The sequence below is a fragment of the Vipera ursinii genome, assembly GCF_947247035.1.
Source record: "Vipera ursinii genome assembly, chromosome: 5".
Taxonomy (NCBI): Eukaryota; Metazoa; Chordata; class Lepidosauria; order Squamata; family Viperidae; genus Vipera; species Vipera ursinii.
In genome coordinates this window covers 39,578,454-39,591,979 of record NC_139518.1, presented here as the reverse complement: position 1 = coordinate 39,591,979, position 13,526 = coordinate 39,578,454, and the positions used below count along the sequence as shown (strand labels likewise).

The following is a 13,526-nucleotide window of genomic DNA, read 5'->3' as shown; positions in this document are numbered from 1 at the left end:
AGCTTCAATATTTGAACACTGATCAAATGGAAAGGGAGCTAAAAAAAACTTAAGAGTAAGTCAGTAGTTAGTATTAACTATTAAACCTGTAGAACAAGTTAAGATTTCTTCCCTCACAGTAGCAATAGGATGATTAAATATAGAAATTCACATCTCTCCACACAGAGAAATGCTTTAAATTTTGCCCAGTGCAAAAATAAACCACATTTACAAATCATTCAAAAGGCACAATAAAAAAGAAAGAAACAAAAAGACCAGAACACATCTTCTAAAGCTACCAATATTCAGGTGAGCACAGATTAACACCAGTCAAACAATTAGGCAGAAAACTATACCAAAATCAAGGCACTACCAATGAGAAAAGACACGCCCATCAAAACTGGCAGGGCAAGCTACTGTATATAAACAGGGAGCAAACCCAACACTCACTAGCACTGATGATGTTACCTAGTCTGGTAATGAAACATCTACAATCAACCAAGCTCAGAGAGCACCAAGGACTCAACTCCAGCTTAAAAAGTGTTCAATGGATCCTACTGGGCATTGTTAATATTTTAGTTATAAAGGATCCATTATCTAGAAAAAAATCTAGCTATCTCCCATTTTTATCTGGCAGAGAAAAACCAGTGGGCACAGAATGGGGTTGTATTTGTTTCCAACTTAATGAAGTACCTGAGAAATCTATTCCACTTTTCTTTTTTTTAAGTGTTGAGACTGGCACATTTACACCAGCTCTAGGCTCTTTAAAAATAAGAGTCTTCCCTGACTCTTCTGGATAGGCCATGTGACTGTATGCTTCTGGATGAAGCAGCATGGCTACTAAAGCATTCTATAGTTTTGTCAAAAGAGAAAGAAAATCTACTGTAACTATGGACAGTTATTAAATATAGTGATTGGTCATTACCTCTGGGTTTGCTGGAAGTCAGAAGCTTAATCTGAAAGGTAATATAAGTATGTAAAATAAGTCAGCTATTATTTACAAGGTGCAATAAGTATTTAGGTGATATGACTGGTACATAATAAGGTAAATCAATTCACAAAGTTACTATTCACATTTCAAAATAAAATGTGTTTCACGTGTTTCATATGACTCTTCTACTACCAAGAAAGAAGTGCATATAGCAAGAGGAGATGCTTAGCTGGCACTTTACACTGGCCAGAAAAGGAGCTATAACTCTTTCAAGATTTAAGTGGTTATTTCCACAACTGATGCATAATCCAGGGAAAATGCATTTCATTTAAGGTATTCTCAACACCACACATCCTCCAAATCACATTTTGCTCTTTAAATCTGTATCACACTTAGCCCGACTAATGAAGTGTTTGGAACAAGGGAACATTAAGACATGCAATTTCCTTATAAAATATGAAATGGTGCTATAGTCCTAGAAATGCTGCCTCATAGGAGTCTACTAACAATATACGGTACTTTGATTCTCAGAATACAGGAGCATTGTGGTTTGAAAACAAACACAAGCTCATTTCTAAACTGAACTTCTCAGAAAGACTGTATTCAGCTTACTGTATTCTCCTGAGACTGGATGACACCAGCTTGTTCTCTGAGTTGTGTGGTAAGGGAAGCGAGTTGTTTCTTGTTATATTCAGCCATTTTCCATTGGTCAGAAGACAAGGAAGCCTTCAGTTTTTCATTCTCGTTCTTCAGCTAAGACACACAGAAAAAAACATTTGGGTGTAAAGATTATTCCATCCTATTAAACACTTCATTAATAGAGACAAAAGGTTAGAAATGCAATTATGAAGGCTGCAACTTAATGGGCTGGTTGTCTAATGTCTCTGGAATCTGTACCATAAAAAATTAAAAATTGCACTGAAATACAATTCAGATACAAGTGTGGAGGGAATGGGATAGTATCTCTAGATTTGCTTTCCTTCATGAACATGCAGTGTAACATATGTGCAGCATTTATATTTAAAGTATCTCCACATAGTATGTCAAACATAGATAGAGGAAGGTAGAGCCTTCAGACTTGCTTTGGCTACTAGAATCCTCTTAATACAAGGATGGAGGGTGTATCATCAGTTAATCTTCTTGTCTATAATGGATGACAAAGATATTTAATTTCTTTTCCATGATGGTTCCTTCTGCCCCCTCTGCCCTAAATGAATAGGCATGGCTGGCTTAATACAATGTCCTCATTTTTCTATTAGCAGAAGAAGTTGCAAAATTTTTGAGTGTACTCACTTTTTCTTTCTCCTTCTCCTTCTCCTTATAAAGTTTCCTAAGTTTCCACTCCCACTCGGTTTTCTGATAAATATTGGAAAAAGTACCCAGACTTATTTAATTATCTTGCCAGTTATCTATCACAAGTTATTTGAGTTTCAGCAAAAATGTCAGTCTTCACATTTTCTAATAATGCACCTGATTCAGAGTCCCAACTATTATAAAGCAAGAATGGGGAGTTGCATTCACTCCCATAATGCCTTGTTTCATCGAGGAATCTGTAAACCCATTTTAGTTTATACAAGTATTTCCCAACCTGATGCTTTCCTGGTGAGTATTCCTAGATACAGAATTTGGGAATTTAGGATGTAGTTAGGAATGCTGGAAGTCATGATCAAGATACCTGGAGAATACCAGATTAAAAAGGACTAATATGGGATGATCCTACCATATTATTAAAAAGATGAGTTTTGTGGGATTCATCAATAGATACATCTTTCTTTGTAACTATATATGTGTATGTATGTATATACAATATGTGTGTATACATACATATGGTTTTAAATTGCAGCTTGTATAAGTTTACTGATTAAAAAATATTGTCTCAGAAACATCAATATAAATACGTTCAGAACAGTCTGTTCACTATGGTTCGGATAATGTTCTTCAACAGTTATAGAGTTCAAATTAACTATTGAATCCAAAGAACTCTAAACAAGAGATATAAGTTTTAAGTGGTAACTGGATCTATTGTTACACAACAGATCAAAATTATAATTTCGAGAAGAATGAGTCAGTACAGTCATGGCTGAATTGGTTGGGAACTCTTGGAGCTGTTGTCTCAATATGACTGAAAGACAATAGACTGGAAAAGGCTGCATTATTCCTTTAGATTCCCCCACCTGTTGTTCAATCCTTGCCTTCATCCCTTGTAATTCTTTCTGAGTCTTAGTCCGCTGTTGTTTCTCAAAAGAATCATCATCTTGCAATGTCCCAAGATGTGAGGCTACTGCATTCTTAACTTGTAGTTCCTGAAGTTTCTGCAGAAGGAATAGGTGATCTATGACAAAGTGCCACAGTCTGCAGCTGCCAGAAAAATCAAAAATATTTCTCTAGATAACATATAACATTTTCTATTTAACACATATACTTATATGCAGCAGCCTAACTGAGGTATGAGTATATGTAAGGAGGGTCACATTGCCAATTGCATCATGCTTTAAATCTCTGATCAAGGATTTATCTTGATTGGGAAAATATTGATCTAAATATTATCACAATTGCTCATATGGCAACCAACTGTCTGCCATAGGAAGAACCCTGGAGTAGAGAAAAATATGTTTATAAGGTTTCTTATTATTGCTTTTTGTCACAGATAATAAAGCTGCTCATCCTTCCTTGGGTCTATCAATAACCCATCCACATATGATAGGAAGAACAGAGGAGAGCACGCACTTGAATTCCAGTTAATGATGGAGGAAACTGAAACACAATCTTTGATATCAAATGCCTATTGCTTAGAACATCTGTATCACATCAAGGAGCTGCATGGCCTTCTATTATTCTTGTAATATTAGTAATGCTTTCATAAAGCTTCAAATATTTGGCGTAAGCTACCCTCAGTCAGGTTAACTGCTTTTTACTCCTAGCCAGGTTTGGCCCTATCCATTTTGCTATCTGCAGCAAAGGACAAGAATGCACCTTTTCATCATATTATGTTAAACAAAAAATGTTGGGATTAGTAGTTGGTGGATAGCATCCTGCAGTAGCTTAGTTTAATGCATTCAGGAGTAAATCATATGATGCTCTGTTTTCCAACATTTTTCTAGGAATTAGATATTTATTCCTTTGATGTATAAATAAGGCAGCAATACTTATTATCAATATATCTCATATCTTCACTTCAAGAATAGAGATGTGTCCATGCTCAAGTAATGATGGTAAACATGTTGAATATTCAAGAAAATAGGAAAATTGCAAGCCATATCTTTTCCTTACTCCTTCCAAGGCTGAATTTTTGTTGGAAAAGTCCTTGATTTCCGTGAGGAAAAGTTGCCTCAGCTCTTCCATTTCTGTGTGAAACTTTGATCTCTCCTCTTCCTTCCATCTTTCAAACTTCCTCCTTTCCTCATCTTCCCTTTGACGAAGACGCTCTGCTTCCTATAAGAAAAGAATTATCCCCAAATGGAAGATATGTTATGGGGCTAAGCTAAGACTAGATTCAGGAAGTTGAAATATTTTTTAGAAATTTTAGCATGCAATGAAACTAAACAAATATTCTGAACAAAAAACTGAATGAGGATTCTTAAAATGGCTGAGGTTGAGAAACACTGATAGAGCAAGGGATGAACTGAACGATAGTAACTTGCAAAGACAGTTTGCACTATCACAAACATTTGCAGTGCAATCTATGTCCCACTAAACCTATTGGGATTTCATTTCACTCTTCACTCTTCACACTATCATGCCAAGTCTGACTTAAGGTTATTACACAAGCACCTGTTTACTATTTTGACCTACTTGTAGATATTTGAGAGTAAGATGATGGCATTATCATTATGTAATTTAGTCACAGATGACCTTGAGAGTTACAGTACATCTCGATGATTAGTTGTTGTCTGATCTTGTTTGAGATAGGCAATACTTATTTAGCTTGTGGATTAGTATGTCCTCTAACTTTGACTGGGAATTCTGGGTCGGTAATCAAATACAACAGGCTGAGAAGTTTACTTTATAATAGCATTATCAACAGAAAAGGATCCATTACCATTCTGGCTATCCCACTAGAGCAGATAATTCAGCAAAGTTGTTCTCTGACACAATAGTTAAAATTTCAATTAATAAAGTAATAAAACAGTAATTTATTATTTTGCTTTATAAAAATTACTTTTATTTCTTTATTGGTTGCTTTTTTACATTATAGGTTCTTTATTGCTGCCTTAAGTACTATCCAACTCCATGTGCTTACTGGTAGATTCTGGGCGAATTTGTATGGTTAGAAAATAAGTCTCTGATTGTATTAGTTATGGAGGAAAATGTAGGGTCTTGCATCAATATTGTTCAGGCAAGCACACTGAAATAAAAAGGCTAGGACATTATAGCTAGAAAAGCCTCACATTTAGTCACTGTTTTCAAACAGTATCTGGAGAGGAAACAGATCCTCTGGTAAAGTTTATTCTGAAGGAATAAATATATCTGAGTTGTTTGATTTTGTTTTACCTGTGAAAATAAACTGGACCTACCATTGTAGAAGAAAGGGCATCCCCTTCAAGATGAGCTCAATTCCTGGGAAATTTATAGATGCATCTAGGTAATTGATGGCCACTGCTATTTTTTTAAATTTTTCTAAATTATTACTGAAGAATGGAGATGCATTTTACCAATTTAATCTACAGTCCTAATATTCCTCAGAGGACTTCTATTAAAATACTAATTAAGAATGAGCCTATTTAGCTTATGGGCCCAGAGAAGATTGGCCTGTTGCTGTATCATAGCTGACATTTTTGACAGAGCGTGAATTATTTCCATTTTGTCTACATATAATTAGTTTTCACCTTGACAAAAGGCATTTGACTTTTGCTTTCCTTTTTATTCATATTCTTACCAATTCATACCTGAACCCTTTGCTGACTCTCAGCCTCCAGCTGGACATGGGTCTCCTTCAACTTGATCTTCAGTTCTTCAATCTCACTTTCCATTTGCTGCACCTGTTTCTTCTTTGATTTCTCTTTGAGTCGATTCAAAAAGAGGCAATGTTAGCAATGGCCTCAACTAGAAACTGAAGCTGTATATAGAAACTAAAATAGGAATTCAACTTTTTGCTAGATTTTTATGCTAAATTATTTCTCAAGAATGGAGATGCATTCTGTAACAAAAGTTGCAAACTTTTAGCCAGTTTGGTTAGTGGTTAGGGCACCAAGCTAGAAAGCAGGACACCATGAGTTTTAGTTCCACCTCAACCGTGGCAGCCAGCTGGGTGATCTTGAGCCAGTCATGCTTTCTCAGTCCAACCACCTCACATGGTTGCTGTTGTGGGGAAAATAGGAGGAGAAAGGTTTGTTGGGTATGTTTGCCACCTTGAGTTATTTACAGAAATAATAAAGGTGGACTACAAATTGATAATAAGAGATAATAGGCAATAGATATTAATAGATAATTCACAATGCAGGGAAAACAAAGATAAATTGTAATTTTGAACCATTTTCATTTTTTCAAAAATGAATTGGTACTTTCTATTTCAAGACAAAAGAAGTTAAGTATATAACCACTGAAATTAAAAAAAGTAAAAAAAATATTCATGGCAAATAATAGAATAGAATAGAATAGAATAGAATAGAATAGAATAGAATAGAATAGAATAGAATAACACAGTTGGAAGGGGCCAACTTAAATGTAAGTCTCCAAAATTTGACACAATACTGCAAACAACAGTCTAAATTTCCAAACTTTTATTTACATTTTAAATTACAAAGAAAAATTATGATGAGGATGTTGTTGTTAGCTGCGAAGTCGTGTCCGACTCATCGCAACCCTATGGACAACGTTCCTCCAGGCCTTCCTGTCTTCCACCATCTTCTGGAGTCCATTTAAGCTCACGCCTACTGCTTCAGTGACTCCATCCAGCCACCTCATTCTCTGTCGTCCCCTTCTTCTATTGCCCTCGATCTTTCCCAGCATTAGGCTCTTCTCCAGTGAGTCCTTCTTTCTCATTAGGTGGCCAAAGTATTTGAGTTTTAGCTTCAAGATCTGGCCTTCTAAAGAGCAGTTAGGATTGATCTCCTCTAGGACTGACCGGTTTGATCGCCTTGCAGTCCAAGGGACTCGCAGGAGTCTTCTCCAGCACCACAGTTCAAAGGCCTCAATTCTTTGGCGCTCAGCCTTTCTTATGGTCCAACTTTCACTGCCATACATTGAAACTGGGAAGACCATAGCCTTGACTATACGCACTTTTGTTGACAGGGTGATGTCTCTGCTTTTTAGTGTGCTGTCTAGATTTGCCATGGCTTTCCTTCCCAGGAGCAAGCGTCTTTTAATTTCTTGGCTACAGTCCCCATCTGCAGTGATCTTGGAGCCCAGGAAAACAAAATCTGTCACTACCTCCATTTCTTCCCCATCTATTTGCCAGGAATTGAGAGGGCCAGATGCCATGATCTTGGTTTTCTTAATGTTAAGTTTCAACCCAACTTTTGCACTCTCCTTCTTCACCCGCAACAAGAGGCTCTTTAGTTCTTCTTCACTTTCTGCCATTAGAGTATCATCTGCGTATCTTAGGTTGTTGATATTTCTTCCAGCAATCTTAATTCCAACTTTTGATTCATCTAGCCCTGCCTTTCTCATGATGTGCTCTGCATATAAGTTAAATAGGCAGGGCGACAGTATACAGCCTTGCCGGACTCCTTTCCCAATTTTGAACCAATCAGTGGTTCCGTGTCCAGTTCTCACTGTTGCTTCTTGACCCGCATATAGGTTTCTCAAGAGCCCAATAAGATGGTCTGGTACTCCCATCTCTTTAAGAACTTGCCACAGTTTGTTATGATCCACACAATCAAAGGCTTTAGCATAGTCAATGAAGCAGAAGTAGATGTTTTTCTGGAACTCCCTAGCTTTCTCCATGATCCAGCGTATGTTGGCAATTTGATCTCTAGTTCCTCTGCCTCTTCGAAATCCTGCCTGTACTTCTGGTAGTTCTCGATCCACATACTGCTGAAGTCTAGCTTGTAGGATTTTAAGCATGACTTTACTAGCATGAGAAATGAGTGCAATGGTGCGATAGTTTGAACATTCTTTGGCACTGCCTTTCTTTGGAATTGGAATGTAAACTGATCTTTTCCAATCCTGTGGCCACTGTTGAGTTTTCCAAATTTGCTGGCAAACTGAGTGTAGCACTTTTACTGCACTGTCTTTTAAGATTTTGAATAGCTCAGCTGGAAGGAATACTGTCACCTCCACTAGCTTTATTGTTGCTCAGCTTTTCTAAGGCCCACTGCACTTCACATTCTAGGATGTCTGGCTCGAGGTCAGTGACCACCTCATTGTGATTATCAGGGACGTTAAGCTCATTCTTGTATAGTTCTTCTGTGTAATTTTGCCACCTCTTCTTAATCTCTTCTGCCTCTGTTAGGTCCCTGCCATTTTGGTCCTTTATCATGCCCATTTTTGCATTGAACGTTCCCTTCATCTCTCCAATTTTCTTGAAAAGATCTCTGGTCCTCCCTATTCTATTGTTTTCTTCTATTTCTTTGCACTGTTCATTTAAGAAGGCATTCTTATCTCTTCTAGCTATTCTCTGGAATTCTGCATTCAATTGGGCATATCTATGTTTTTCTCCCTTGCCTTTTGCTTTCCTCCTTTCCTCAGCTATTTGCAAAGCTTCCTCAGACAGCCATTTTGCTTTCTTGCATTTCTTTTTCTTTGGGATGGTTTTGGTTGCTACCTGTTGTACAATGTCGCGAACCTCTGTCCATAGTTCTTCAGGCACTCTATCAGATCTAATTCCTTAAATCTATTTGTCACCTCTACTGTATATTCAACAGGGATATGATTTAATTCATACCTGAGTGGCCTAGTGCTTTTCCCTACTTTCTTCAGTTTAAGCCTAAACTTTGCAACAAGAAGCTCATGGTCTGAGCCACAGTCAGCTCCTGGTCTTGTTTTTACCGACTGTATAGAGCTTCTCCATCTTTGGCTGCAGAGCATATAGTCAATCTGATTTCTGTGTTGACCGTCTGGTGATGTCCATGTGTAGAGCCGTCTCTTGGGTTGTTGGAAAAGAGTGTTTGCTATGACCATCGTATTCTCTTAACAAAATTCTATCAGCCTGTGCCCTGCTTCATTTTGTACTCCAAGGCCAAACTTACCTGTTATTCCAGTTATCTTTTGGCTTCCTACTTTAGCATTCCAATCCGCCATGATGATAAGGACATCATTTTTTGGTGTTAGTTCTATAAGGTGCTGTAGGGCTTCATAGAACCGGTCAATTTCATCCTCTTCAGCACTGGTGGTTGGGGCATAGACTTGGACTACTGTGATATTGAATGGTTTCCCTTGGATTCGAACTGAGATCATTCTGTCATTTTGAGGATTGTATCCCAGTATTGATTTTCCTACTCTTTTATTGACTATGAAGGCTACTCCATTTCTTCTGAGGGATTCTTGCCCGCAGTATTATACCTGATGGTCATCTGAATTAAATTCACCCATTCCTGTCCATTTTAGTTCGCTAATACCTAAGATGTCAATGTTCAGTCTTGACATCTCTTGTTTGACCACGTCCAGCTTTCCTTGATTCATGGATCTTACATTCCAGGTTCCTATGGAGAAAAAATCTTTACAGCATCCGACTTTCCTTTCACCACCAGACACATCCACAGCTGAGCGTCCTTTCGGCTTTGGCCCAGTCGCTTCATTCTTTCTGGCGCTACTAGTACTAGCCCTCTGCTCTTCCCCAGTAGCATATTGGACGCCTTCCGACCTGAGGGGCTCATCTTCCAGCATCATATCGTTTTGCCTTTTGGTACTGTCCATAGGGTTTTCATGCCAAAGATACTGGAGTGGGTTGCCATTTCCTTCTCCAGTGGATCACGTTTTGTCAGAACTCTCAGCTACGACCTGTCCGTCTTGGGTGGCCCTGCACGGCATAGCTCATAGCTTCATTGAATTACGCAAGCCCCTTCGCCACGACAAGGCAGTAATCCATGAAGGGGATGATGAGGATATAGTGATTCAAAAAGTTTACAAATATTTCCTACTCAGGGCAACATCAGGTCCATTCTACCTTTATGTAAAGACAGATACACAGTGGTTTGGGCATTAGGGCAGTATCAGATTCATTGCAAATGCTTTGTTACATTAAAATTTACCTTAATTTAGCTTCACACAATGTATCTCCTCTCTGTACTCTGAAAGTGGATATAAAGAAACCTCTCTCTCTCTCTCTTTCTCTCTCTCTCTCTCTCTCCCTCCATCCCCCCCCCGCAACCCTAAACCTTTGGAATTCCCTCCATAGGAGAAAGATTCAGGCAAAATTAGTGCTTACCCAGTGCAGTGTCCTCGGGATGCCTACGCTCCATGTGGCCTTGTAGAAAGGAATAATTCATGAAGGTCTTATCACAGAGCTGGCACTAAGAAACGAACAGAAGAATGAACAGCCATCTAACAACAGATTAAGAGTGTGGTCCGATGATAGAAAAATTTCTTCAAGTAGTTCTCATTCTCTGCTCCATTTATTTATATTTCCTAATCAGTGCTTTTTTTGTAAAAGAAAAAGGTGCCGGAACTCACACATGTCATACAACCCGCCTTGCCTACCCTACAAGGTTCCATCCAAAAAAGGTGCTGGAACTCCATTCTGAGTGTTCTATGAGAAAAAAAAAGCCCTGTTCCTAATGCTATAAAACACATATGGGACAAGAATACAGGTATTTCTTGACTTACAACGATTCATTTAGTGACTGTTCAAAATTACAAAAGTACTGGAAAAAGTGACTTATGACCATTTTTCACACTTATGACTGTTGCAGCATCCTCACGATCACATGGGCAAAATTCAGATGCTTGGCAACTAGTTCATATTTATGACGGTTGCAGTGTCCCGGGGGGGTGTCAGGTGATCACCGTTTGTGACTTTCTGACAAGCAAAGTCAATGGAGAAGCAAAATTCACTCAAAAACTGTGCTACTAACTTAACAACTGCAGTGATTCACTTAACAACTGTAGCAAGAAAGGTCATAAAATGGTGTAAAACTCATTTAACGAATGTCTTGCTTAGCAACATAAAATTTGGGCTCAATTGTGATAGTAGGTCAAGGACTACCAGCTTTTAATTCAACTCCAACCTTAACCTCACTTAACTGATATTCCCAATCTTTGAAGCAGTGGAAGAAAAACAAAGGTTTTTTTTTAATATTTCCTGGAATAATGCAATTGCATTTGTTTCAGATGTCACTATTATTTAGGACAGTTCCTATTTTTCAAATGTCAATCTCTAATAAATGATTATTAGGGATTTTAATCAATTTTATCTTTTATGGGCCCTTTAAAAAGAATGTTAAATATATTTCTTCTACCAATAACTGCTCAAATTGTAATATTGTCCTATGTATTCAAAGGCTGCACTCTTACAACACTGCATAATAATGGTCAGAAACATGTGCTGTTCAACACAATCTTAACTGTGAAAACAGGGTGCTAAATGGGCCTAAATGTGACTTTATTTACATCTGTGAACTTCTGAAAGTTTAAATAAATGTAGTGGGATATGCTGAAAAAGTAAGATTGAAATGAGAGCAGAAAACTAAGAACCAATCCACATGAAGGACAAGATTAGAACGAGCTCTGTGAGTATTACGGAAACTGACCATGATAAGGAATTCCAGCATCAACTGGGAAGAAAATAATAGCAAACCTTTTCTGTATGGTTGAAAAGAAAATTGTACACACATAATTGCCACACTTAGATGAATTTGGGTACTTCATAAGGCTGTTCTATTCTGTGACATTCAGAAGGCAACAGGGGGTTCCCTAATTTCTAGGGCAAAGTTGTTCCAAAAGAGGGACGTCCACAAAGAATGTTTGCTTCATGACTCTTTCTGACATGATTGTACCACACAAAAGTGAGGACTTTCAGCAGATACCCTGTTGCTTTGATCAGACAGGCAGACAGCACTATTCCACTCAGAAGCGAAGTTGGTACTTATCCAGAAACAAGAGGCTTTTGTATAACAAGCTACTCCCTTTTGTTTGGATAAGCCTGAGCCTCTTCAACATATTGATGATACCTCCCCCTAAAAAGGCAAATGGCTCCTCTCAGTGGCTTCATGTAGAGGTTAAATAGGATAGAGGAAAGAATCAACCTCTGTGGTTCCTCATAATGAAGTGCATTTTCAATGATGTATGCATTTTTCGGAAGAATTGAGAACTTAAGAGAAATTGCCAAATTTCAGTGCATCTCTGAAAAATTAGGCACATTTTGTGTTAAAATACAGACTGAATAAACTTCTCACGTATTTGCTGTACCTAAACCTCACCTTGTGGTAGTTGTTGGCCCCAGCTTGCAAGAGCAGCTGTTGCGTGGCAATCATTTTTTTCCGTCTCCTGCTCTCTTCCTTCACCCCCTTTAATTCTTCTGCTTGCTTATCCAGGTCATACTTGATACGCTTGCACTCTTCAAGGACTGCCTGGTGCTGCTCCTCCTGGAGTGCCAAGTTCATACTTAAGAACTCCTGAGAGTGCAACAAATATTCGATGGTCAGCTGGGCCATCTTCAGAACCTTAAGGAGAACAGGGTCTACTGGCTGCTGACAATAGGGGCACTTTTCCGCATCAAGGTTACAAAAGGTGACACCATTGATATTTTCCTGAAGAGTGTTAAGATCCAGCTCACGAGCTACCCGTTCCACATCAATGGCACTGAATCGTCTCCAGTCAATGGTTTCTCTCCGCAGCTGGAACTTAAAGGCTGGGATTACAGAAGGGTTGGCTAGCATGTTGCCCGAAAGATCACAGGTGCGCTGGAAGTTCACAGGAAATGTGGAACCTGGCATATCTATCCAATAATGTCGAGATGTAGGCAGCGGAAACAGATAATAAATATTAGATACAAAAGGCTAGGAAAAACCAGAAGATACAGATGAATCAGAATGGAAAGAAAGTAACAGTAATATATTTACTTGAAGATATGCAGTTCTTATTTAATGACCACTCATTCAGTGACTGTTTGAACTTGCATGTGTGCTGAACAAGTGGTAGATATGACTGGTCCTCGAACTTATAGCCAGTGTAGTGCTCCCTGCGGTTACATGATTACGATCTGGGCACTTATCAACTGGCTAAGATTTCGTCTTAGCATGTGACAGTTATGTGAACATAAAGTTATGCCTTTCTTACCAGCTTCCACAAGCGAAGTCAAAGAAGTTTGCAGAAATTTAAAGTCATGGTCATTTGAAGTCCTCACTTAATGACAATAACTGGGTACTGCCAGAACTGCCATTGATAATAGGCACAGTCATGTGACTGCCAGAACTGCGCCTTGCTAAGAAGCACAGGCACACTTTCGGACTGCAACAATCAGCAATGGAAATTGTTTATCCTGATTACCATTAAGGACTACCTGTACTTAACATGTGTATACAGAACTGGACATTACAAAATTGGCTTATTTTTACTTTTATTTCATACCAATATTCAAATGACGAGTGAACACTCAATTAATACAAGAGTAAGATAAGTATGTGACTTAATTTACTTAATTATTATATAATTCATTTTCTAATTAATTCACTAACCATTCAAATTTAACACGAGTTATCAGTGGAAATGTTTCAGATTTCAGACTGAAAACATACAA

The 13,526-nt window shown here is 38.2% G+C and overlaps 1 protein-coding gene across 1 annotated transcript in view; it reads right to left on the bottom strand.

Annotated features, from left to right (window-relative positions):
• The window catches only part of DZIP1L (DAZ interacting zinc finger protein 1 like), a 31,073-nt gene that overhangs the window by 11,990 nt on the left and 5,557 nt on the right, over positions 1-13,526 (bottom strand). Inside the window, exons 2-9 of the mRNA XM_083363370.1 lie at positions 12,208-12,786; positions 10,218-10,302; positions 5,797-5,909; positions 4,181-4,342; positions 3,085-3,222; positions 2,204-2,266; positions 1,523-1,663; positions 905-935 (exon numbers count right to left, since the gene is read on the bottom strand). Coding sequence (XP_083219496.1) covers positions 905-935; positions 1,523-1,663; positions 2,204-2,266; positions 3,085-3,222; positions 4,181-4,342; positions 5,797-5,909; positions 10,218-10,302; positions 12,208-12,723 — 1,249 coding nt within the window. The 5' untranslated portion in view covers positions 12,724-12,786. The remainder of the gene's footprint in view (positions 1-904; positions 936-1,522; positions 1,664-2,203; positions 2,267-3,084; positions 3,223-4,180; positions 4,343-5,796; positions 5,910-10,217; positions 10,303-12,207; positions 12,787-13,526) is intronic.